The sequence below is a fragment of the Leptodactylus fuscus genome, chromosome 3 (genome assembly GCF_031893055.1).
Source record: "Leptodactylus fuscus isolate aLepFus1 chromosome 3, aLepFus1.hap2, whole genome shotgun sequence".
Taxonomy (NCBI): domain Eukaryota; kingdom Metazoa; phylum Chordata; class Amphibia; order Anura; family Leptodactylidae; genus Leptodactylus; species Leptodactylus fuscus.
In genome coordinates, this window is record NC_134267.1 from 193434347 (window position 1) to 193454465 (window position 20119).

At 38.2% G+C, this 20119-nt stretch overlaps 1 protein-coding gene across 2 annotated transcripts in view; it reads left to right on the forward strand.

The window, feature by feature from the left end:
- Positions 1-19490, forward strand: part of MYO7B (myosin VIIB) — a 94620-nt gene extending 75130 nt beyond the window's left edge. For both annotated transcript variants that reach the window (XM_075268975.1, XM_075268974.1), the window contains exons 32-48: positions 847-964; positions 1126-1252; positions 2802-3010; positions 4113-4294; positions 4459-4583; positions 4746-4903; positions 7918-8071; positions 8359-8514; positions 8806-8911; positions 9388-9501; positions 9644-9728; positions 9828-9934; positions 10034-10219; positions 11553-11669; positions 13346-13429; positions 18380-18499; positions 19111-19490. In XM_075268975.1, the coding sequence (XP_075125076.1) occupies positions 847-964; positions 1126-1252; positions 2802-3010; positions 4113-4294; positions 4459-4583; positions 4746-4903; positions 7918-8071; positions 8359-8514; positions 8806-8911; positions 9388-9501; positions 9644-9728; positions 9828-9934; positions 10034-10219; positions 11553-11669; positions 13346-13429; positions 18380-18499; positions 19111-19188 (2226 nt within the window). In that variant the 3' untranslated portion in view covers positions 19189-19490. The remainder of the gene's footprint in view (positions 1-846; positions 965-1125; positions 1253-2801; positions 3011-4112; positions 4295-4458; positions 4584-4745; positions 4904-7917; positions 8072-8358; positions 8515-8805; positions 8912-9387; positions 9502-9643; positions 9729-9827; positions 9935-10033; positions 10220-11552; positions 11670-13345; positions 13430-18379; positions 18500-19110) is intronic.
- Positions 19491-20119: the final 629 nt, after the last annotated feature.

Here is a 20119-nt window from a genome sequence, read left to right on the forward strand (position 1 = left end):
CACACAGTGAATGACATTGGGCCATAGCCTAAGGCTAAAGCGCTGGTGTTTTCGGGCATAAAGTCCGCAGAGAAAACTCTGCGAAAATGCAATGAAAAATGCTCTGGAAAAAAAGTGATGCATTTCCTCAGCATTTTTTTCCACAGCTTTTTTTTTTCTACATTTTTATACATGAGGCTTTAGCCTTAAAGTTATTTTATTGCCACAACTACTTTATTTCGATTGATAATTTATATCAATAAGTTGTGGTTTCAGTTGAATTATTTTATTTGTGGTCATGTCATGGTTGATATGCATATATGCCTCTCTTTTGGGGTTTTCAGGAGCCTTCATATGCAGTTTACGCTCTGCTCATTCTGAACGTAAACTCGTTCAGAGTGAGTGGCATAAAAACCAGCTCCCTTTGACTTGAATGGGTGCCAGCATACACGCGCTCCCCATTGAAATCAATGGGAGGCTTTTATACCTATTGGTTTCAATGTGATACGCGTGTATGCCGGCACACATTGAAGTCAATGGGATCTGGTTTTTACGCCGCTCACTCTGAACGAGTTTACGTTCAGAATGAGCGGAGCGTAAACTCTATGTGAAGGCTCCCTTCCACTGAAAATTTGCTACAATAGCATAAGTGCTCATATAAGACTAAAAATCAAGTGCCTTATGTTTCATTCCCCCAGCACCCTGATGTGTATTTAATTCTTCATTCTCTTAGTTTATACCATAAGAAAAAATTAGCAGACCAGGAGCAATCCAGAGAATGGCAGAAAACGCACAATTTACTGATATACTGTACAGGGTCACCCACATAGTGTATTATTAAAGTGGACTGATATTTCTTTCCTCTAGGCTCAGTATATAACAGAGAAAATGTCTGCACTACAAGTAAAGGAAACAGTAGTAGATTACTCCCGTCAACAGTGGCCTTTATTATTTTCAAAGTTCTTTGAAGCCTCCAAATTTGCAGGTAAGCTCAGATATTGCTGCCGTCAAGTTTTGTAATGACAGACTTATCTCAAGATACTTGTCATAAAGATATGGTTCACTATCATGAAGAGAGAGATTGCAATGGTTTGGCTATCAATTATTAGTATAAAAGCCTATAAATTTTATGAACTTCTTCTGCAGGACCCAGCATCAGCAGAAACCACTTCATTGTTGCAATAAATTGGAAGGGAGTGAGTTTCCTGGATGAGACTGAGAAAAAGTTGTTGGATCTTTCTTTTCCAGAGTTAACTGGTATCCTCACAAAAAGGTACATTCAGTAAAGTCTTTATATGTTGTTTAAGTGAAAAATAGACAGTTCTAATGTGGCCACATTTTAGCATTAGTATTGAACCAAACTTTAATCACCATAGAATCAATCATGTTGAAACATTGGTTCAGTAAAATTACAGGCAGTTTGGGTAGCGCATGCTCAAATGTAGCTGCATTAGGAGCCAACTGGATTGGCCCTTTATTAGATAAGGCTATGAAAGCCTATACAAGCCATGATGGCATTTGCTGGTGGTAAAAGCATTTTGTATATGACACACTTACCTGTATGAGATCTGGCTAATCATCCAGGCAGCAGTCTGGGGCAGGGGAGTAAGCAGAGGGAAGGTTAGAGTGCATTCACATGGAGTAAAGTGGCGCTTATTCTGGCAGGATAACTCGCGGCAGAATCTGTGCTGATAAAAAGACTCTCATTGACTTCAATGGATTCCGTTTTCTGCGCAGTACCCATTGAAATCAATGGGAGGCTTTTTATCAGCACTGATTCTGCCGCGAGTTATCCTGCTAGAATCAGCGCCACTTTACTCCGTGTGAATGCCCCCTGAGTGCAGCCAATCTAAGGCCTGGTTCACATCTGCATTTGTCCATTCTGTTCATAATCAGTATTTGATATTTTCAAAAACTGATTTCAAACGGTCTAGATGAAAACCTACTCATATCAGGGCGGGTTCACACCTGCGCCCGGTCTCCACTTTCAGGTTTCCATCTTCTGCCCGAGAAACTGGACAGGAGATGGAAACCAGCAGACAGTTTTCAAACCCATTTGAATGGGTTTGCAAAGTGTCCGTCCGTGAGCATTTTCTGTCCAACATTATGTCCGGTTAAAAAAAAAAAAAAAAAACGTTTTGCCACAGAGAGGCACAAGACGCACACAAGTGAATGGGTTTGAAAATTGACCACAGGGCTTCCATCTCCTGTCCATTTTCTCTCAGCAGAAGACAGAAACCTGAAAGCAGAGACCGGCCGCAGGTGTAAACCCGCCCTTACATAGCAATATATATAACACATTTTATACATTTATGTAAGTTTATACTAGTTCTGCACTCTTTTTTCTGTTTTTTTTTTTATTGCAACCTGGTTTTCTATCCCTGTGATACGACTGTTCTATTGCTTTGTGGGTTCCTCACCATCCACTAGTTCTTGGTCCCATGATGCACTCAGGACATGACAACTCAACTTTTCTCTGACCATAGCGGTAATCCATCTTAGTCAGTGATAGTTAGTGTTGAGACAGAGCAGGACGTACAGCTGAAGATGATGTAGTGAGTAGGATAAAATAATACAGCATTCTGTTCAGTATTTTGAGCCTGAGACAAACATCTTCAGACACAAAATGCATTTTTATTCTTACACAGGCCATATGTATGTGGTTCATTTGTAGTGCAGTGTTGAATTAGTTACATATCTTGTAAAGCTAAAGATAGGGGAATCAAATGATCTTCCGTCTATTCTCTTGGTTAAGGTTTTGCTGTATAGAGTATGCTAAAATGTTACAACAATGTACTGTACATCTAATCCTATTTTTACAGGGCTGAGAAATCATTTGGTCAGTGCTGTGTCTTAAATACACTTAGAGGAGAACAATTTGTTCTAACCTCACAGAACAGTGAAGAAATTGCAAAACTGCTTCTGCACTTTTTGGATGGACTGAAGGCAAGATCCTTGTATGCAGTAGCCCTGCAAGACAGCTCGAAGTCATTGACAGAACCATTGGGCTCAAATGAAAAGACATTAACAGGTATTAGAGTTCCTGATTGATAGGCCGGATTAATGGAAATTGCTGCTCAGTGTATAAGAAATTCAGACATAAGCATTTAAAGAGCATGTGGAACCTTAAGGCTAAGGCCCCATGTTGTGGAAACAAAGCAGTTTGTTGCAGATTCTGCTGTAATTTTTTTTTGAGTCAAAGTCAGGAGACTAGTAGCTTCCTTTATATTTTTCATTCATTTTCAAGCCACGCCTGACTTTGGCTCAAATTCTGTAAAGACCTCTGAGTATAATAATTGTTCATGGGTGATCCACAATGGGGCATAATACTGTGTGCAGGGGCCACTGTGGGGCATAATACTGTGTACTGGTGTCACTATGGGGCATAATACTGTGTGCAGGGGCCACTGTGGGGCATAATACTGTGTACTGGTGTCACTATGGGGCATAATACTGTGTGCAGGGGCCACTGTGGGGCATAATACTGTGTACTGGTGTCACTATGGGGCATAATACTGTGTGCAGGGGCCACTGTGGGGCATAATACTGTGTACTGGGGTCACTATGGTGCATAATACTGTGTACTGGGGTCACTATGGGGCATAATACTGTGTGCAGGGCCAACTATCGTGCATAATACTGAGTACAGGAGCCACTATGATGCATAATACTGTGTACAGGAGAACTATGGGGCATAATACTGTGTACAGGGGCCACTATGGGGGATGGGTTGGGGGGAACAGGGGCCATGTCAATTGCTCGTGTTGGTGCCCTGCCATTCCTAGTTATGCCACTGATGACAGCTGTGATCTTCATTGTGTTGATAAGTGGAGTGACTGTTGCAACGAATTCTCCTACAGTAAACAGGAAGTCTCTGCAGGATTTTTAAGATTAAGAATTTTTTTTTAAATAATGACATGGAAAATTTTTAAAAACCTAACTAAAAATTCTCTAAACTTGATAGAAAAAAAAGGTAGTTTTTTGGCGACACATTCTCTTTCAGGCTAGGTTCACACCTGCGCCCGGTCTCCCCTGGGGGATTCAGAAACCTGAACAAAGGTGTGAACCTAGTGTAAGCTGTTCAATTTCAATGTTTTTCTGAATTAATCACAGGTCTTTACTTATTATTCTAGATGAGCCAGAGCTGTTAAGCTTTCGGAATGGAGACCTGCTTCTTCTTAACAAGAGTCCAGAACTTCAGAACGGACCGAATTGGGCCTATGCAAAAAATGAAAGAACAGGAAGCAGTGGTGCAGTGCCTTTGGATACCATCTATATTGTACCAACTCTTACCAAACCAAGCTCTGAAATACTGGTGAGCAGATAGTTTTGTAACATCACATAACAGATCTATGAATCAGGTTAAACCTTTAAGCACTTTGGTGTAAATTGGTTAATTTGCCTGCTGTTTCTTAGGCACATCTTCTCGCCTTCCTTCATTGTTTCTTACTAACTACTACATTTACTTTTTGTCCATAGAGGATGATTGCGATGACCCCAGAACAGCGGAAATCAGAATTAGTTGGTACTTCAATTGATGAGTCTGCTCAACAGGAAGTAGTTAAGCCATACACATTAGAGGAATTTTCCATGCAGTATTTCAGGTATACACATTTAATGTATAAGCATGAGAAAGCATTCTCCAATTTTCAAATCTCTTTTATAAATAAAATCTGATTTGTTACTTTTACATCATTATCTTTTATTGTTTTGTACATTTTTAAAATATATAGCGTATATAATGTTGTGTTTGGTGTTGTCCCCAGACCTCCAGACCCTGAGAGTGTTTCCAAGGCCTTTCTACAAAGATCACGGGCTAAGGCTCAGCTTTGGGCTTATTCAAGGGAACCATTAAGACAGCCCCTGCTTAGAAAGGTTTGTGAAGTGGCTGATCTGCGTGATTATGCTTGCCAGGCTTTTGTTGATATCCTTTATTTATTTATTAAGAGCCGTTATATGACAAGGATGATTTAAAGTGAAATGCAATATTACATGCGCCCCATTAACATATCATAGGGTTATCTTCAAAAGATAAACTTTTAGACTTCCCTAGACTTGCAAAAATGTTTGGTTTTAACCTTTATTCCCAAGGTTCTCAGTCTGTGGTACAAGTACACAGGGGAGGGAAATAAAATGTCTCTTGAGGTTTAAAGGGAGTTTGTAAGCAAAAAAACAAAATCTGTATTAAACTAATGGCAGTACCTTGTAGGGCGGCTTCCACACTTTTCAAAGATGTCTTTATTATTCTTCAAAAAAAAAAAGAAAAATATAGGATGGCACTGAGGAAAACATCAATTAAAGTCCCAATAAATAGAAGGTAAACATGAGGATCACAACTCTATGTATAGAGCGCCGTGGGGGTGCTCAACGACCAAAAAAAGCAATGTGAGCAAAGTAGAAAAATGTAGAAAAATTAGGAAGGGCACTCACCCACATCCAGGCTCATCTTCATAAAATACTCTTTTATTAAGGTAACAATATAGTTTAAAAACAAGTAGTGCAGGGAGGGAATAAAGCATATAGGCAAGTAGGCCTACTTGCCTATATGCTTTATTCCCTCCCTGCACTACTTGTTTTTAAACTATATTGTTACCTTAATAAAAGAGTATTTTATGAAGATGAGCCTGGATGTGGGTGAGTGCCCTTCCTAATTTTTCTACATTTTTCTACTTTATTATTCTTCATTGTAGATCCATTTTCATGATGATCAGAATTTTATTCTTATGCAAATTAGCTGAAAAGAGGCTTTAGTTTCTACTGCTAAGGCTTCACGGCAGACGAAATGTGACAAAGTGGAAGCTGAGTGGCCACCATAGTTGCTGGGTTTCTACAGCAGATACCCGGCGCTAATGCCCGCAATCAGTGCCCACACTGATCAATGATATTAACCTTCCCCGGCGCCTCAGTCAAAGCTGACTGAAGCACCAGTTTGCCAGCGGCACACAGACACCGTCATTTTCCAGGGAAGGCTATTAAAGTCTCCCAGGCTAGTCTTCCGTTTAATTCTATAAGGAAAATGTTTGTTCTCGTACCATGTTAGCCAGTGGGTAGGGAATATAAAAAAAAAACAAAAAAAAACAAAAAACCTTGATAGTCTTCAGTAGTTGATACCTTTTTAATGGCTAACTGTCATCATTATTAGTTAGCCATTAAAAAGGTATCAACTACTGAAGACTATCAAATTTTTTATTTTTTTTTTTCATTTAATTCTATTGCAGGCTGTTTTGAGCAGCCTGCAATAGAAGTGCTGATATTTTGCAATGCATTAGCATTGTAATGGACTGCATTAGTGGTCAGACCCCCTGGAGTTCAAGACACCTAGGGGGTCTAATAAATGCAAAAAAATAAAAATAAGTTTTAAAAAATTATATATTCTAAAAAATAGTAAAAATTCAAATAACTCTCCTTTCCCTAGAACACATATAAAAGTACTTAAATACTGTGAAACACTTACACATTAGGTATCCCTGTGTCCGATAATGCCTGATCTACAAGTCTTTAAAAATATTTATCACATACAGTAAACGCTGTAGCAGGTAAAAAAAAAAAAAAAAAAATCAAAAGTGCAAAACTGCCGCTTTTTCACCTCTGATAAAAAAATTTATATAAAAAGTGATCAAAGCAATAGCAATTCCCCAAAATGGTATAACTAAGAGGTATATACATGGAAGTATAAAAAGTTAAGGATGTCAGAATATGGCAACTTTTAGAAAAATGGGGGTTTTTTTTGCAAATTTTTAGATTTTTATTAAGGGGTTAACATGTAAATAAAACCTTATAAATTTGGTATTGGAATCGTCCCGAAACACAGAATACAGATGACATGTCATTTTGGATGAAGAGTGAACGCCATAAAATTGAAGCCTGTAAGAAAGTTGCATAAATGCAATTTTTCTTCAATTCCATCCCATTCTGAATTTTTTTCCTGCTTTCTAGTACATTGTACAGAATAATAAATGGTACCATCATGAATGAAAATTTGTCCAGGAAACATTAAGACCTTATATGGCTCTGAGAGCGGAAAAATAAAAAAGTTATGGGGTTTGGAAGGGGGATGGAGTCAAAACCAAAATTTTAAAAATACCTCTGACAGGAAGGGGTTAAGGAGTTTTCCAGTGGGAAATGTTTAGCAAATGTGCAGAATGGGTTAAAAATCATCAGTTAGGTAATGCTTATCTCACTGATTCTCCACTTCTGAGGCTGCTCTCTGCTTCCTAGACCTGTCTTCATACACAGTAAATAGCAAAATGCCTGTTTAGTCAATGAGTGTTTGCAGCAGTCATCTGTCTCATTCAGTGATTGGTCAAGCAGCACTTCCAGCTATTTATTGTGTGTCAAGATGGGTCTATAAGGTAGAAAGTAACATGGACCAAGTAACAACACGTCAAAACAAAAATGGCAGAGGATTGTTGAGGTAAGTAATGCTTATTTTATTTTGTATCCCATTCTGTCTATTTGCTAAGCAATTTATTCTGCCAGAAAACCGGTTTAGGGCTGTATGACATGGGACAATTGTCAAGTCAGTTATTCCTATTAGAGGGTCATGTAAATGTGGTCCTGATCAGCTCTTTGTTGGCTGATTGTATCGTTTAGACATCAAAATATGCTCTGTTGTCCTTGTGTATACAGGGATTTGTGGTCGACCGTTCTCAAATCATTACACTGACAATTGTAGGGGCACATATAGTCCCAATAATTGCTCCATGTAAAAGGAACAAAACCAGTGCCAGTCAGTGTTCTGATATGATCACACAACTTGTATGTAATGAAAGAGAAATGCTGCTCTATACCTAAAGGGTATTATCAGGAGTACTATTACTCTTATACTCTAAAACGCTGTATGAAAACAGATTGTATGTAGTGAACAGAAAATTGAGTGAGATAACAATAAACAACTTCTACAATTACAATATAATATTTCATCTTAACATTACTTACCCATTATGAAATACATGGGAGACTATCCATCAAAACAGTCTCACTCCCCAGCAGAACTGACAGATCAGATATTCTCTGGCCCGGTACGTGAGGAAACTCTCAGAGATGAAATCTACTGCCAGATCTTGAAGCAAATGACAGCAAATAGCAACAGGTAAATCTTACTGTGGAATTGTAATTTTTGATATAGTATGTGTGTCTAGCTGAATATATTGCTATACTGTACACCTATTCAACAATATGTACAGTCAATAATTTAATATTACTTTAGTTTTATTTTAGTAAAACATCTGGATTTTGCGGTAAAGCTTTATAGAAGTTCATATATACCAGAGACTAGCTGGAAAAAATCTGAATCCTCTTTTATTTTTATATCTAGCATGTACAGTTTACTATATTCTACTTCACTTTAAGAAGATGAGATTGTGTTTCTTCTTCCAGTTATAGTTTAAGCAGTGGATGGCAACTACTTTGGCTATGCTCCGGGCTCTTTCCACCAAGCAAAAGTTTGTTGGTTCATGTTCAGAAATTTATTGAGAGCCGCCAAAGGGAACCACTATCCAAGGAATGCAGAAGGAGGATCCAAAGAGTGTTACAGTAATAACATCATTCATTTATCCTATTACACTGGAAAATACTGAATAATTATAATTATTAAATGAAGGGACGATCAAAATGTGAATTGTGGACATTTAGAAACACTGTACATTGTTGACATTGTTCCATTGTCTTGTATACTAAACTCTGTAAACTACAGTAATGGTGTACTTCTATATCTGCTAATTCTTTCCTCATTTACTTTCTCATAAAAGTAAATTTTGTAATCTAAAGAATACATATATAATTTTCTAACTATGTTATTCACAATATTTTTATCATAATACAAAGAACTGGTCCAAGAAAACAACCCCCTCACCTGGTAGAAGTTGAAGCTATACAACAAATGAGCACCAAGATCTACCACAAAGTGTACTTTCCAAATGACACAGAAGAGGTATGAGTGCAATCCTGCTGTAGACATGTGCTATGGGGTATCCAACTTTTATTGTTAATGGAACTCTTTATAGGATTATGACTCTTTTCAGGGACTGTCATGTCTCATAATTGACTTATCAGATTTAAGGAAAAATCTCACCTTAGATTAGTTTTAATTCAGATGCATATTATTGAAATTCATTTTATATTCATAAGGACTACCACTGCCTTGTAAAGGGGTGTCCTGGGCTGGGGGCCGCTCTTGATACTGGTTATATAGCCTCAGGAAAGGTCAGTAGTATCAGATCAGCGGGGGTCTGACAGGCACAAGGGTGAGTCTAGAAAATAGCTATTGGTTGAAATTAATGTAAGTATGCGATGTCATTTTACAGTTCTTTATAAAGGTTGTTACATAGAGACATTGCATCAGAGAAAAAGGACCCAGGAAATTCTAGCAATATCAGTAGCAGTAAGTTATGTCTCACATTTCCATAGGCCTTTGAAGTTGGGACAAACACTAAGGTGAGAGAAGTGTGCCAGAATATCGCTAACAAACTGCAGCTCAGTGCCTGGGATGGTTTCAGCATCTTTTTAAAAATAGGAGACAAGGTAAGTCTAAAATGTTTTAATTTAGCCATGAAGTCAGTAGTGACAGATGGAAAATCTGATGTGTATAACTTGTCCATTCCATCGTCCAGTGACCTTAAAAAAAAAAAAAAAACATATATATTGAGTGATGATTTTGCTACAGGTTATAAGCCTAAACGAACAGGATTATTTCTACGATGCACTGAGGCAACTGAATGACTATATCCGAAAGAGCCGTCCTACTGCAGGTACATTGTGTGTGACGTGTCTGACCTGCTCATAGAATACTTCCTTCTCTCTTCTATACATTTATATACTTCATTTAATAATATGATCCTAATATGCAGGAGCGCCGACTTTTGCCAGTTTCCAGTTGTACTTCATGCGAAAGCTGTGGGTATCTGTTCAGCCAGGGAAGGATATTAAGGCTGATACTATATTTCACTATCATCAGGTGAGTGACATTTGCACTACAATATATTGTTAGTTTACCTATGGAGAATGTAAAGGTGCAACATTAATTCTCCTTTATTATACTTAATATACTATTCAGGAGTTACCAAAATATATGCGTGGTTACCACAAATGTACTGTAGAGGATGCTGTGAACCTAGCTGGACTGATATACAAAATACAGTACAATAATGACCGCTCACAACTTGCAAACCTTAGTAAAAACCTGCGAGATTTGGTTCCAGAGTACCTACTGCGTATGAGTACACAGGAAGAATGGAAGAAGGTGGGTGATAAAAACACTTTTTCAGTTTTATATTAGCAGAGAATGCACATAGAAATTTGTAAATGAGGTTTATACAGATAAAAGGGAACCTGTTACTAGGTTTGGGACTGCTAAATCAATGGTATTTATTCATGTAGGGGTTTAGCTTACTAAACATATCCAGGTCGAAGTTGGATGTTTCAGAATTAGCTGGTAAAATTACCTAAGGTGATTCCCGTTGCAAATGGCACACATGTGTTGTGCACATTAAGCCAAGGATGGTAAACCTCACTTCATTCCTTAAAAAAAGCAATGGCTAATTGCTAGGAGATTTCATTACTTTATGATTGGTGAGAGTCTAACCTCTGGCCTCTGACTCTGACCAATACTGAGATTAAGGGAGGCTTACTTAGCCTCCTCCTAAGTTTTCCTTGCACAGCAGTCCTCCTAGCCATCAGGCTATTCAGGTAGTGATGTACAGGGAAAAGAGTGTAGATAATGCGGTGCTAAACCAGTGCTGACCCATTATTCCCAGAGATCTGCCATTACTGTCATAACCTTAAACTTCAGGACCTGTCAAGTGTGTGACGTGAGGTGGGAAAACAGCATGTGGCGCACTAGTAGCCAGGGGCATAAGTGCCTGACATTGAGCATATAAGAAGTAAGTCCTTATATATTGCCTAGACATAGATTATTTCTACTTTTACTCTGCGTATATGGATATTTAAAGGGGCTCTATCACTGGGAAAAGTCATTTTTATCTAAACACATGCTTGCATAGCCTTTAGAAATGCTACTCCACACCTACCTTTAGTATGTAGATTGCCTCAGTGGTTTCTGAATAAGTCCGTTTTTATTCATATGCTAATGAGCTTCCAGCCAGCACAGGAAGTTCCCAGCAGCACTTGTCTCTCCTATTATCTCCTATGTGTGTGAGGCAAACAGGAAGCTGAGTCATCATCAGCAGCAGCAGCCTCCCATAGGAAACAACAGGAAAGGTGTGCACGATGTATCGTGCAACAGTCTAATTAGCATATGAATAAAAACGGACTTATTCAGAAACCAGTGAGGCAATCTACATACTGAAGGTAGGTGTGGAATAGACTTTCTAAAGGCTATGCAAGGATGCGATTAGTTAAAAATGACTTTTCCCAGTGATAGAGCCCCCTTTAATATTTTATGTAGATATAAACTGTGAAATGATGCAAAATGAAGAAGCGTAGAAAGAAGTGCTTTGAGTAACAAGCAGAAGGCTACACACTTCCTATTTTCAAGGGACCAATTTTATTTCAAGTATTAAGGATCTGTGTTAGGGATGTGACACATTGATGGACATGTATTATTTTGTTTCTAGAACATAATCGCTGCTTATAATAAGCATGAGAAGAAAACGGTGGATGAAGCTAAGATTGCATTTCTGAAGCACATTAGTAGATGGCCAACATTTGGCTCTGCGTTTTTTGAGGTCAAGGTGAGTAGAATGTACATAAGTCTGTGAAATACAAGGCACTGAGCACACAGAGTTACTTTGGACTTCTCATGAGAATACTTGCTTGGGATGCACTACTATGCGAAATGGTGAGGTGGGGGATTTTCTTTTGTAAGTCATTTTTCTTTGTATGTTAAAAATTGAAAAACTTTAATAAAAAGTATTTGATCAAACAAAAGTTCAGGCAGTTCTTCTGCCAACACTAAAAGTGGTTTCAAACAGAGACTTGAGAAATGCAATTCATACCCTTGGATTCTTAAAAACCATAAGGTTGCATTCACACGGAGGAAAATGGTGAGGAATTTGGTGTGGAATTTCAGCCCTGAAAAAAAAGCCTCCCATTGACTTCAATGGGAGGCTAGCAAAAAAGGAACCCATTGAAGTCAATGGAAGAGGGGTTTTTTAGCACTGAAATTCCACACCAAATTCCTCACCATGTTCCTCTGTGTGAATGGACCCTAAAGGGAAAATGATTTTCCTTCAAGTGTATCTCCAGTGTTATACTAATGAAGGCTCCATAATGCTTTTTCTAAATGATTGTATTAAAGCATTTAGGGCCATAATTCCATAGCAAGATTTCCATAGCGTTGGCTTCTAAACTATTACGGCAGGACACTGCTTATTTAAGCACACCACGTAGCCTGGGCATCATGTGATCCGTGCAGGGTTTTCAATACTAAATTCCCTTTATTTATAAAAATCCATTATAGTGCAATGTTCTGTATAACATTAATTATTTTTTTATATAAAAAAGGGTACAATATAAAGAACAGTACATTAAAATAACATTGCATTCTGCATCCGTTCCTAACTGCATTAGATAGTTTATGTCAGAATTATATAAGTTTGTACTATATCACTCAGGATTTTTTTATTATTATTTTTTATTTTAAAATAAACTAATGCTAAAAAGCAGATGTCAAAATGTACTTTTCTATACTGCAAAAAATGGAAAGTGTATAGTATAAATATAGTTTTTGTTAAGGTTCAGGTTAATATAAAACATACTCAAATGAATGCATAGTATGAAAGAGGAAGGAAAGCCGGCATCCAGCACAGCGTCCATTTGGTTAAAAGTTAAAACCTTATACTTTATTCAGAGTCATGCTCCGCTATTAAAATATCATGTACAGAGATAAACTTCCAAAGTGTAGGTACGGGTACGGCATTAGCCTACGTATTTCGAGGACATGTCCTCTTAGTCAGCCATGACTCTTTTTAATAGCGGAGCATGACTCTGAATAAAGTATAAGGTTTTAACTTTTAACCAAGTGGACGCTGTGCTGGATGCCTGCTTTCCTTCCTCTTTCAACATTAAGTCTGTACCAGTCAAGACTATCCAAGCATGCAATTATATCCACTGGTATTTCAACATCCCCACCGGTTTTCCTGGGACACAGTGAGTTAACACATAATTTTGCAATATGGTAATATGAGGCTGGGACTGTTTTCTTTTTGTATTGACGAATATATAGTATATTATGGTACTGTATATGGTATATTATGTTCTAGATTTCATTATGTATGTATTGTACATATTTAATGCATCTCCTGTAATGAGAGCAAAGTTTTTTCTTGCTAATCCCCCTTTTGTACTAAACAATGTTGTGGAGTGCTTGTTTTGTATGTAACTTTAATCATACAATTTCACCTTTCAGCAATCTTCTGATCCAACATTGCCTGATATTGTACTTATTGCAATAAACAAGCATGGAGTATCCTTATTTCATCCCAAGACTAAGGTGAGATGTGTTGGCTTTTCAGGAAATTAAGAATACTACAGTTAAGGACCTAAAACAAGAAATACGATTGACGGGGTCGTGACTTCCGCCAATGTAGGGGTCACTTCTAGTGGTCAGTCACCTGCTCCAAATTGTTTAAGCATGTGCGCGCTCGCTAAGAAAGACTCTGACACAAAGTTCAGTTTCAATCTCAGTTCATGCAATACTAACGCTGAGGGTGTTCACACAGCACTGAGCTTTATTAAGGAAGTATTAGTTTTTATACAAAAAGGAAAAGGCAAGTCAGTAGGCAGTCTTAAGCATATAGGTCTTGCTTCCGGGTGCGCTGTCAGTCACGGATTGGTCCTTGGAGTGCATGATGAGCTCATGTTCACCTCATGAGGCCTCCTCATGATAACCTCAGGATGTTCTTTGTACTCATGGCAGGGCGCGGTCCCGGATACAGGCGCCATCTTAGGTTATATAAGGCATTAACAACTTCATAGAAAAATATAATTTCTTAAGCAGTATAAAGAATATATAAGAATAGGTATTGTTTACCCTCACACTATCACCTCTTGACATTAGACTAATATTTCCAGGATACTCTAAGGCTGACCATAAACATTAGCTTATCTGACACCCATCATGCAACAGTTTGGGATGGTGGGATCGTTCACACAGACAATCCTCCTATCCATGTTTTCAATGAAACCTTCCAACCAAAGGGATAGTTTAGTTGAAAAAAGCATGGAGCAAGTCTGTACAAATTGCCTGAATGGCTGATTTTGGTCAATCATGTCAAACACTGGTATTTTCAGCCGACCAGCATCCAAAAATATATCACATGTCTAACCATCACAAATTGTCAGTATTTACATGCCTGTCTGTCCTTTTAGACATTTAGTCACCTGGCACATAGCAAACATTTGATCCAGCATTTGCTGCCATTCCTACTGTTTACTGCAGTGGTTAACCCCTTCCCGCCGATGGCACTTTTTGACTTCCTGACCAAGCTCGATTTTTCAAAACTGACATGTGTCACTTTATATGGCAATAACTTTGGAACGCTTTAACTTACCAAAGTGATTTTAAGATTGTTTTTTCGTAACACATTGTACTTCATGTTAGTGGTAAATTTTGGTTGATATGTTTTGTGTTTAATTATGAAAAAATGTGAAATTTGGTGGAAATTTTGAAAAATATGCATTTTATAAAGTTTGAAATGATGTACATTACATACAGATAGTCAGACCGCCAAAATTATATCATAAATCTCATGTTCCAGATCTCTGCTTTATGTCGGCATCAAACTTTAGGCGCCCTTTTAATTTTTACGGACATGATAAGATTTACAAGTGAAACAACAATATTCAAAATTTTCAAGAAATTTCCAAAACCCATTTTTTAAAGGGCCTAATCCAGTTATGAAGGGGTTTTGGAAGACCCTTGTATTAAAGCCCCCCATAAATCACCCCATTTTCAAAACTGCACCCCTTAAATAAGCCAAAACAACATATATCTAGTAGTTTAACCCTATAAGTGCTTAACAGGAATTAATACAAAATGGAGGTGAAATTTTCAAATTTGAATTTATTTTACTAATATTTTCGTTTAGCCCTAGAATTTGCACATTCACAAGGGGTTAAAGGAGAAAACGCATCCCACAATTTGTTAGGCAAGTTCTCCCGACTACCATAGTACCCCACTTGTGGGTGTAAACTAATATATGGACGCACAGTGAGACGCAGGAGGGAAGGCGTGCCAAAGAGCTTTTAGAGGGCAGATCTGGCTGCGATCAGTTTCAGGAACCATGTCGCATTTACAAAGCCCTTGAGGTGTCAAAACAGTGGAAACCTCTAGAAAATGACCCCATTTTGAAAACCGCACCCCTCAAAGAATTTATCAAGTGATGTAGTGAGCATTAGTAACCCCGAAGTGAATATGTAAGCTGTGTGGAGTAAATTGGGTACACCAAATCCTATTTTATTTTCCCACTAGCTCCTATGACATGGACGGGGAAGAGGGGCATTCGGGGGGATCAGCGCTGGTGTATTATCCCTCATAAGCTCTAAATATGGGGGGTCCCCTGAAAACGCTCGCACCGCTTACACATTTCCTTCTAGTCGCAGCTACTTATGTCCTAATGATTTGGCGACTTTTAGTGTTTTTGTCTTCACATTGTACAAGCTAGATTTTTATTTTTATTTTCTGGCAATGTGGCCATATGAGGGCTTGGTGTTTGCGGTATTAGATGTGATTTTCAATGCCGCCATTTTGGGGCCTGTAACTTATTGACTACATTTTATTAACTCTTTCTGGGTGGGATGTAAAAGGAAACATCAATTCTGGGATTGCTTTTTAGCATTTATTTTTTTTCCCGCGCAGCGTACAGCATAAGTAACATGTTACCTTTATTCTGCGGGTCGGTACGGTTACGGCGATACCTCATTTATATGATTTTTTAATGCTTTGCTATTTGTGCAGAATAAAATTCAATTTAGGGAAAAAAATCATTATTTTTGCATCGCCATCTTCTGAAAGGCATAACGTTTTTATTTTTCGCTAGACAGAGCTGGTTGAGGGCTTATTTTTTGCAGGAACACCTCTTCTTTTTATTGGTACCATTTTGGTTTTCATCTGACCATTTGATTACTTTTTATTGAGCATTTTGTAAGGGAAAGGTGGTGAATAATCATTATTTTGTGCGGTTTTCTACATTTTTTTTTTACGCCGTTCGGGTTAAATAATGTTTTAATTTTATTGTTCAGGTTATTACGGACGCGGCGATACCAAATATGTAATGTTTTTTTCTATTTTTCTTTATTTTACATAATAAAACATTTTATATGGGGAAAATGGGATTTTTGGGGCTTTATTTATTTATAATTTATTTTAAACTTATTTAAACTTTTTTATTTTTACTTTTTTCTAACTTTTTTTTTCTGTCCCCATGGGGGATTGAAGCAGTGATCGGCTGATCACTGCTTCAATAGAGATACGCTGCAATACACGTGTTACACGTGTATTGCAGTGTATAGGAAGCTGTCAGCCTGTGTAGACGCACAGGCTGACAGCTTCATTTACGGCAGGATCAGCCAGGAGCGAGGACGGGGTAAGTGATGGGGCAGACCCGGGGTCACTGATCAGACCCCGGGCTGCCCCCTACGAACACCGGCACCCCCCGAAACCGGCGCGGGGGGTGCCGATCGGCACCATACTACACTGTAACCCCGGAGGTGCCGGCGGTCATGTTGATCGCCGGCATATCAGGGGTTAACACCCGCGATCGGACCCGGTTCCGACCGCGGGTGTTACAGGGAATTGTCAGCCGTGTATTACGGCTGACACCCGCTGTGCATGGTGCGCACACAGTTTCTGTGTGCGCACCATGCATCCGCAGTAATAGTACGGCGGTTTGCGGGAAGCCCTTCCTTGCAGCGCCGTACTATTACGGCGAATGTCGGGAAGGGGTTAAAATCAGACCAGAGTCATATGATGATGATAATGGTGATGATGATGATTAATAATAATAATAATAATTATTATTATTATTATTAATGGCTAAAAGTGTATGAAGAAACAGGGCTAGAGACAGTAGGTGAGGCTAAAAACTGTTCAGATGGTAATGTGATGGGAGCATGGTTATTGAATGTTGTCAGTTTTCCTGAAGAGATGAGTCTATAGGGTCCTCTTGCAGCTTGTGATTGTGGGGAACAGTCTTATTTGTTGTGGCAGTGAACTCCAGAATATAAAGGATGTGTGGGAGAAGTCTTAGAAACAGTTCTGTGAAGAATGGATAAGAGCAGAGCTGAGTAGGAGATCTTCAGAGAATCATAGATTACGTGTAGATAGGTAGCTCGAGATTAGGAGAGAAATGTATGGAGGGGACAGGTTGATGGGTAGCCAGGGAATGAATTGGCAGAGGGTAGAGGCTGACGAAGAACTAGGAGAGAAATAGGTTAAGCAGGTGGCAGAGTTTAAGGTGGACTGGAGGGGGCAAGAACATTTGCTGGGAGGCCATAGAGAAGGGTGTTACAGTAGTCTAAACACAAGATTATTAGAGTGTGGACTAGCATTTTTGTAGTTTCAGGGGTGAGGAAGGGCAGAATTTGATGAATGTTCTTGAGTTGGCAGGAGGTGTTCAGGATTTGGATGTGAAGCTTGAAAGATAGGATAGAGTCAAAGAATACCCCAAGACAGCACATTTCAATAGATGGGTCAGATAGAGAAGCTGTTTGCTGTGCAGGAGGATGATGCAATCCGTTTTCTTCACACTGAGTTTGAGAAATTGGTAGGAGAAGAAAGAGACTAACTACTAGACACTATGGAACTCTGAATAACAGAGAGATATATCTCTCTGGCCCAGATATTACCAGAGTGTCGTCAGCATAACAGTGTTATTGAAAACGATGAGATTCTATGATTTGGCCAAAGGTGTAGATGGAGAATAGGAGGGATCTCAGGACAGAGCCTGATTATCCTTTATTATCCTTTATTGCCTTCTGGATGTGCCAACTAGTGTTCAAGTCCCAGTATGGGACGAAGTGTAAATGCAAAAAAAATTGTAAATTATGAAGTAAGAAATAAAATAAATACATTGCTCTTTTTCCAATATATTTTTTATAGAAAAATAATAATAAAAATTAGCCATATTTGGTATTGATGTGTCCATAACAATCCATACTATAAAACTCTAAGGTTATTTATCCAGCACAGGATACACGGTTGCTCCTGCAGCGCTTTAGCGCAATGTTTTCAGCCTGTGGGGCATTAGTCTTAAGTTAATTTCAAGTCCTTCTATGTGCTAGTCATATGCCATTTTGTTGTGGCTAACGCTTTATATAATATTCAGGGTAAATGGCTTTTTCCCTTTCTTTTGAGTTATCATGTTGTGGCAAGTTATAAAATACAAGTTAAACTTTGCTACATCTGTAGTTATAGTTATTTTGTATTCTTCTGTACATATAGGAATTTCTTGTTAACCACCCATTAAATAAAATCTCTCGCTGGAACAGTGGAAATACATATTTTCAGATGACAACTGGTAATCTGGTACGAGATAACAAGATCCTATGTGAGACTTCATTGGTATGTGATACATCTTTAACTTTTGTGTACCTTGTTATTGCCATCTGGATGAAACGTCATCCTAGAACCCAAATCTTCAGTACACATAGTTACTCATACCACCTAATTTTATATATGTTCCAATTATACTTATTTTATTTTATTTTATGCAAATGTTTTTCAATATGAAATCATCAGAAGAATATTTTGGAGAGTTGAGGCTTTATGGGTTGTGGGTTGTGTTACAGCATTGAATCAGAAACCTTACATTAAAAATAGTGTTATGTGTAGCTTGTTATGTGGCAAATGTACTCATCTATTAGTAATCTACAGAAGTAACAAGTAATAGAACTATCGTTTGCTACTTTAGCACATTTAAGGATATAAAAACCAAAAAGATGCTGGAAACGATAAAGCTAATGACAATGACAAACATTTGTAATGATCTTTTCTCATGGAGACACTAGAGTAAAGAACTACCAAATGTATTAATTGCATATAATATAGAATTATCTTTACAAAAGAATATTAAAAAGAGCCTTCTTGCTTATACCATATAACTGGACACATAATGGATATATTGAGGTGAAGTGTTGTATTCTGTATTAATATTTCTTTTTTTTATTCTACAGGGCTATAAGATGGACGATCTTCTGACATCCTATATCAGTTACTTTCTGTCAATGCAGCAAAAACCAACCAATCCCTAGTGCAACTATGTATATTTCCAACCAAACTGTGCCTGATGATGCCATACAAATACTACAGAATCCAGCAAAGCCTCAACTTATTGCCTGGTATCTTCATCTGTTTCATCTTCACTGAACATGCTGAATGTTTGTGCCTTCAGTAATATTCACAAAACTATTTACTGTCATTATTTGACACCATAGATTAAGGACATACAGTACACAAAGAATTATAAATATATACATGTCTATTACCTGCAGCCTTGAGAACCACTTTGTTCTGTTACACCTATGCAAAGCAGTATAAGATCATTCCTGATACTTATGTGTAAAATAGGTTTAAACAGTGTTATCACAGAGTTTTTTGGTCAGGAATTTGGCCAGGAAACTGACTCAAATTCCTCCTCCTAATAACGCCTCACCATAGAACTGTATGGTGAGGCGTTTTTCGGAGGAGTAATTTGAGTCAGTTTCCTGACCAAATTCCTGACCAAAAAATTCTGTGTGAACACAGCCATAGTCCTGACAGCTTATGATAAAACATATTTGGTTCAATTTATTAATATTGGTATATCATACACCAGTCTTAACAAATGCCCAAATGGTGCAGGGAAAGGGAGATTTATGAAGAGGCTGCGGCCCCTTTATAAATCTGTCTGCTGTCCCTGTGCCATGATGGAAATCTATGCCAGTTAGAAAGTGGCATAGATTTCTATTGTAACTCATGCCAGAAATCAGACATCTTGTCCTGCCCTGATCCTTGTACCACCCACATTCGCACAATGTGACAGGCAAGGATTGGGGCTTGAGGCGCACATATGGTGCAAGAAAGCGCTTTACCCCAAACGTGCGCTTCATCCTAATATAAATTATCTGGCATAAAGGGGATGATGAATTTTTCCCATTATGTCAGGAACTGGTAAGGCTGAGAGGGCAACGCTATTCTCCATTA